Source organism: Arachis hypogaea, chromosome 2, assembly GCF_003086295.3.
Source record: "Arachis hypogaea cultivar Tifrunner chromosome 2, arahy.Tifrunner.gnm2.J5K5, whole genome shotgun sequence".
Taxonomy (NCBI): Eukaryota; Viridiplantae; Streptophyta; class Magnoliopsida; order Fabales; family Fabaceae; genus Arachis; species Arachis hypogaea.
Genome location: NC_092037.1, coordinates 99,390,131 through 99,397,145, shown reverse-complemented (window position 1 = coordinate 99,397,145; position 7,015 = coordinate 99,390,131). Strand labels below are relative to the sequence as shown.

At 30.3% G+C, this 7,015-nt stretch overlaps 1 protein-coding gene across 1 annotated transcript; it reads left to right on the top strand.

The window, feature by feature from the left end:
* The first annotated feature begins 237 nt into the window (after positions 1-237).
* On the top strand, positions 238-6,820 carry LOC112756154 (hydroxyisourate hydrolase). The gene is made up of 13 exons (XM_025804614.3): positions 238-779; positions 911-974; positions 3,033-3,091; positions 3,228-3,303; positions 3,430-3,501; positions 3,610-3,697; positions 4,040-4,298; positions 4,570-4,685; positions 5,074-5,291; positions 5,563-5,591; positions 5,686-5,773; positions 5,945-6,035; positions 6,368-6,820. Exons 1-13 carry the CDS (start codon positions 618-620, stop codon positions 6,609-6,611), a joined length of 1,566 nt encoding a protein of 521 aa, XP_025660399.1. The 5' UTR covers positions 238-617; the 3' UTR covers positions 6,612-6,820.
* Positions 6,821-7,015: the final 195 nt, after the last annotated feature.

The window sequence follows — 7,015 nt, the reverse complement described above, 5'->3', positions numbered from 1 at the left end:
ATACACAAATTTAATTCTTAAATTTGTGATTGAAAAAATTTATAAAAATCAGATTTGTGATTTTAAAAAAATAAAAAATTATAAATATAAAATTATGAGTTAGATTTGTCATTTTTTAAATCCGACCCTTTAATCTGTAATTTTTTAAATTTGACTCTCCAATTTTTTTTATTCTCTTCAACAATTTTGTGATACACCTCTTATCTCCATAATCCAATAAAACACACCTTCTTTTCTAATGTAAAAAATAAAAAAGCGCAAGATTTCATATCACATATATCATAAAAATAGTTGTTACTTGTTATACCAAATTTGGTATGCATAGCTGTATATTGTAATAATAAACTTTTTTCCCCCAAAAGACAAAACACTAGAGTCATCATGAACTTCACATATTATATACCCTTTTCATCTACACACCAAAAAAATAAAAATAAAAATGATATATCTTATGATAACATCAAGAGATAAATGTTGACTTTTTCATGTCCACTTTGGTACTTATATATTATGTATATGAATGCAGGGAATGAATGCCAATATATGAGGCTAGGACACCAACTACATGATCAAAGAAAAAACTAGGAATCAAAGATTTAATAATTTAGTTGGTGAAGATGATGGAGAACAATAAAGAGCCTTTGAGCCTTATTATTATTATTGGTTTTATGCTTCTTCTAAACTTGGTTTTGGGAGTTGATAGTGCTGAAAAGTTCAGAATCACAAGACATGACTTCCCAAATGATTTTGTCTTTGGTTCTGGAACATCTGCTTACCAGGTTTGTGATCTATCCCCTTTCTTTTCTTCTAATATTTTCTTTTATTCTCAAATCTTATTATATGAATATATATATTCTTTTCTTCTAATATTTTCTTTTATTCTCAAATCTTATTATATGAATATATATAGTGGGAAGGAGCTGCTGATGAAGATGGAAGAACTCCCAGTGTTTGGGATACTTATGCTCATGATGGTTGGTTTTCAATTTCTTGTGCAGTGTTAAATATATAATTATTCATGTATTTCAATTTAATCGTTTAAATTTGAGTAAAACTTTTTTTTTTCTATTTACTGTGTTTTTACAAATTGTCCAAAAAAATGATAAATCGATCTTTAACTATGAAAAAATAGACAAATCACTCTTTTTGTAAATCATTCTGTCAAGAGTTAACAAAAATTGCTGAATTATAATGTTAGTATTGTAAGTTGATCTACACTTATCTATTTATATAGGATTTTTAGCCTCTTTTTATTCATCAAAACTTTCTCAAATACATCTGGTTCTACATTAAAAAATAAGGACCAAAAATAGATTTATTTTTTAAATCTTTGGAATAAGTAATTTCATAAGTTGTAATATTTGTTTTCAAATTCAAATTCAATTAGAAGTACAAGGACTCTATCTAATATTATTAAGAACGGGGAGTAATACATTTTTGAAAATAGTCAAAACTTAAATCGTGGTTAAAATTACAGTTTATGTTATGAACACTCTTATATATAATATGAACACTCTTGTTATATGAAACACTCTTATTTCTCTGTATATAATATGAACACTCTTGTATTAATAAAAATGTCCGTAGTTCCAAACTATATATATGGGGAGTAGAAAAAGTCACTTAAATCATGTGTTTAATTAGAACCTGGATAACTTTGAATCAGTCTCAACATTTTAGAATGGTGTACTCAATGATGATGGTTTCCTAAATTTTATTTTCCTATTAAAATTTAGAGAATATATTATATACAATAGATGCCATATATATAGAGTTGACATATCATAGTCGTTGGAATTTAACAAATAATAACTATTTTAATTCAACTTGCATATGCTCACTCAAGTATGAGTAAAATTCTCTCTCTCTCTCTCTCTCTCTCTCTCTCTCTCTCTCTCTCTCTCTCTCTCTCTCTCTCTCTCTCTCTCTCTCTCTCTCTCTCTCTCTCTCAATACTTCACTTGAATAAATTAAAGGAGGTAAAAATATTTGAGTTACTTTCTACATTTCTTTTTATGTTATTTTGGCTTTTGTTTTTAATAATATTTGTCGTTCCTTTTTTATATAAAAATTATTATTTAATTATCAATTATATTCTTAATCTACAAATATATTAAAAATTATTCTATTATTCTCCCTTTGTATTACTTAAATTTAATTTAATAATATTATCAATAAATTACCTTTTTCAATTTTTGTAATAATTGATATACTTTTCTAGATCAAATTAGTCTAAAATAAAAAATTTGATAAAGTAAAAAATAAAAATCTAATTACCCTTAAAATTAAGATATATAGTAATAAAATAAATTTATAAATTTAATAATAATAGGAAAGCTAAGAGCAGTGCCAGATTTGTAGTGTGTTTGCATGTGAATGAAAACAACTAATGTACAAGTACTAGGCTCAGTTAGTACCAAAACTATGGATAAATAACTTTCCTAGATAATATAGTAAAATGGGCCCATCAACACCATCATCATGAAATTAATAGATACTGTTAGATACTGTTTCTGTTTAAGGTTCATACTTCAGATTGTGGTTCCATTTTTTATGAAATAATTAAAATTTCATTATTGTTTTTCTTTTCAAAAAAGAATTTAATTTTGTCAGTGCAAAACCATTTTATATTTGCATCCAATCACATAAACGTCACATTAGTAAAAATAACTATCTTACATAAATGGTCATTCAAGAAAATGGTTGTGATTGTACGCAAGAATATTAAACTCTTTAAAAAAATACAAAAAAATATATGGAAGAAATAATTAAATTAACATAATGATTATAGTAGCTTTGGTCCTTCAACAAATAATCTTGGATTTGAATTTTGAAAATAGAAAAAAATAATCATTTTCCAAAGTTGTGTATTAATTAACAGTTCTTAATTTACTTAATGGAATCCTTAACCATTTTTTTTAATTAAGAAAATATTTTTGAAGTGAAACTGAGAAAATAGTGATAAAAAGAAATTGGGAATTACAAGTTCTGTTTTTTAATTATGCACTCATGGTGTTATTTTTAAATTTTCAGGGTATGTGCATGGTGGACAAAATGGAGATGTAGCTTGTGATGGATACCATAAATATAAGGTCAATAGAAAATGGGCCCTAGCTTCAATTTACATTCCTTTTTCCTACAATGCATTTCTTGTAGTTCACCTGTTTGTTGAAAGTTCTGAATGGAGTTTTAACAATTCAATTGTGTCTTTGGAAATATGTAATGTAGGAAGATGTGAAGCTCATGGTGGAATCAGGCCTTGAAGCCTATAGATTCTCCATTTCTTGGTCAAGATTGATTCCAAGTATATAATTCTGAAACCTGTATATATGATGAGATACATTGAAATATTGAATGCTTAATTAACTCTCTTTCTTTCTCCAATAACACTTTTCTTAATGCATTTGTGAATAATGATCTTTCTCCTCAGATGGTAGAGGACCTGTCAACCCCAAGGCACTAGAGTTCTACAACAATCTCATCAATGAGCTCATCAGCAATGGTTTGATATGAATTTTAAATTTGAGAAACAAAACCTTGTTTTGGAAAATTTACTTCCAATATGTTCTGTTTCTTCAACTGATTTAGGCCATTGTTGTGCCATGACCAGGAATCCAACCACATGTGACTCTACACAACTTTGATTTTCCACAGGCTCTCGAAGATGAATATGGAGGATGGATTAGCCGTAAAATCGTGTACTCTCTTGATCTCCTGCACCATAATGTTGTTGACATTAGTTTATGAAGTTTATTTTGCATTAACAACTATTTTCACTCAGAATATTCATTCTGGAGAGCTACTAAGAACTAAATTCTAGTTATGTACCTTGGTATTGGTACTATCCTTTCAATCCTCTAGTCCCCTTTAATTTCTTATTGCTATTTTCATCTTGCTTAGCTTCTTCATATGATCCTAGGCCTTTCACATTTTTATGCTGGTAAAAACTATGGCTAGTCTAACAATTGTGCTTTATAGCAACCATATGCATACTTTTACAAAATATTAATGGAAAAACTATTTGGTGTATTTGAATGCAGAAGAGACTTCACAAACTATGCAGATGTGTGTTTTAGAGAGTTTGGTGACAGGGTCTCTTACTGGATTACTATCAATGAGCCAAATGTGTTTTCCCTGGGTGGTTATGATCAGGGAAATGGTCCACCACATCATTGTTCTCCTCCATTTTGTGTTAACAAAAGCAAACGTGGCAACTCAACAACTGAACCCTACTTGGCACTTCACCATATTTTGTTAGCACATTCTTCAGCTGTAAGATTGTATAGGACAAAATATAAGGTATCATGCCTAACCTTTTTTTCGTACTTTGCATTTTCAGTTCTGCTTTTTGTTTTTATATATATATATACACAATTTCAGATGGTCATTTCTATTTCTCTGTTTTCACTTTTTAAGTATCAAGAGCTTCAACTTATTGAGACATCTGATCCTTATATTTGCTCTTGACCTGCTAATGTTTATATCAAATTTTAATCTTCTTGCTCAAAGGAAATTTTGTTGGCAAAAAATGTTTACATTATTTGATAGGCACTTCACTTATACCTTGCAGGAGAAACAAAATGGATTTGTTGGTATCTCTGTGTACTCATTTGGGTTCTTCCCCAATACAACTACTGAAAAAGACATACTAGCAGCACAAAGAGCCCGTGATTTTTTTGTTGGTTGGTAAGTTATACACCCTACAAACTAGTTCGTTTTACGCTCAAGGTCACCCTTATTCTCAGTTCCAAGTAGGCCCAAAATTTGATTTCCTTCACTGGACATATTTATACTTTTGTTTGATATTAACTCTGGTTCTGAACATGAATTTTTAGTTAGTAGAATTCAATATGGCAAGAAAAAAATGGTGGTATGATTCGGGCGCTCATACCAGAGTCTAACATATTATATGCCATAAGTATTCTAAATTTTGAGCAAAATTTTTGGCTTTCTAGCAATTTTGCACTTCTGAGTCTCCTTTTGCGAAGAAGTTCTTCAAGGCTTCTCCCATGAAATTTGAGCTATGGCTATGATATAATGTGAAACATATTGCAAAATTTATGTGCTATTTCAGGGTGATGGAGCCCTTGCTGCATGGAGACTATCCCACTTCCATGAAGAAAATTGCAGGCACAAGAATTCCAACCTTCACAGATCGTGAATCAAAACTAGTTAAGGGTTCATATGACTTCATAGGTTTAATTCACTACACAAATCTTAATATCACAGATAATTCCTTGGTTCTGGAGAGCAATCTGAGAGATTTCAGTGCAGATATGGCTGTGCTTATGCGTAAGTAATTCATTGCGTAGCTATGTTTAATTCTAGTGAATCTAGTAAGAGACTGGAGTTGAGAGACTGGAGTTGTTCTATAAGCTTGAAATACTAATTGCATCGCTTATGTTTTTCTCATTCTTTTGTGTAATTTACAACTGGCTGAACTTTGGTATTATTTAGCATTTTTCTCTAACAATTATCATTGTTTCACACAGTCATTCATCTGATTCTTTTTTGAATGATTGGTGGATGAAGGTGAATAACTAGGATTTTACTGGTTTTGTAGATGGATCTGATTTGTTTGCAAATGCTGAGGTAATGATCTAAAAGAAAACAAGGTTTCACATAATTATTTGATTCAGTTTTTTGGTTACTTTGCTGTATGACTAACTTTCTTTGCTTGACTCAGTACCCTATTGAACCGTGGGGTCTGATTGAAGAACTGAATCATTTCAAGCTCAATTATGGCAACCCCCCAATGTTCATTTATGAAAATGGTATATCTCTCTCTCTTTATCTGCAATCTATGTTTTTAAGGGAAAACATATCTTCTTGTGATAAGATAAAGCAACTTGATATTACAAGACATTCTGCATTTCAATCGTGTTTCTTGCTCATAACAATGGCTTGTTGTTGATAAAGACTTTGCTTGCATTTTGTGTGGTCAGGTCAAAGGACAGCAAGCAATGCATCATTACAAGATGTGTCAAGAGTGAAATACTTGCAAGGATATATTGGTGCCACACTTCATTCCTTGAGGTATGGAGGTGCATTTAGATAAGCTTTACAAAGCATGCCTCTAATACTATGCTAAAATTAAATTCTTTGGAATTGGTTTCATCAAAAGCAAAAACTATTTTGAGCTTGGATGCATTATGATAATTATTTCTCCAAAAGCAAAATTGTTGTTCTGTTTTCAAGTTATAGAAAAAACTTATTACTTTTGAATCCTTTTCTATCAATTGATTATGGTTAATCTAATTTTTGAAAAGCAAAATTTTGATCACTTCCATTCTACTTGTCATCCAGAAAGTGTACATTGGTCATATGGTCTCTAATTTTCTGTTGTACCAATTTTTTTTTTTTTGCAGAAATGGGTCAAATTTAAAGGGGTATATTGCATGGTCTTTCATTGATTTATTTGAGTTACTGGATGGATATGAATCAAGCTTTGGTCTATACTATGTTGATCGAAACGATCCAGAGTTGAAGAGATACCCAAAACTCTCTGCAAAATGGTATAGTTGGTTCTTGAAAGGTAGAAGCTTTGCAGTTGAAGCTATTGAACTTGAGAAGGATTCATCACACATTTCTATTGACCACTTCTTTGATTAGATTTTGCACTAGATCTTCATTGCATAAGGTTGTATCTAGCTATGCTTCAAATAAAATATTCAGAGGAAGTAGTTGTATATAGAAGTAGATGGAAGTTAACCAGCAGAATGTCACATGTATAAGAAAAAGTGCATCAAAGTTCCAATCTCTTGTTTAATTCTCATTAGGATAAATTAAAAATAATTCACACCTAGTCTTTATTGCAAAAATCTTCTTCGACTATTGAGAGTGCTGCATAATTTTCCTTGTAGTGTTAGCTAAGGACTAAGATTTATTAAGTATCAATATGTAACATAGCTAAACATAGTTGTTGGGCCTCTTAAAAATATTGTATTATTAAGATATTACCAATTAACCATGCATAGACTTTGTGCAACTGTCTGAACAGGCTTCCTCCATAAGTG

Bases quoted from the DNA above. Each gene is read 5' to 3' on its own strand.
- LOC112756154 (XM_025804614.3), top strand. From the start codon at position 618: ATGATGGAGAACAATAAAGAGCCTTTGAGCCTTATTATTATTATTGGT. The intron at 3,092-3,227 runs GTCAATAGAAAA...TATGTAATGTAG, and splicing joins ATGGATACCATAAATATAAG to GAAGATGTGAAGCTCATGGT. The intron at 4,686-5,073 runs GTAAGTTATACA...GTGCTATTTCAG, and splicing joins CGTGATTTTTTTGTTGGTTG to GGTGATGGAGCCCTTGCTGC.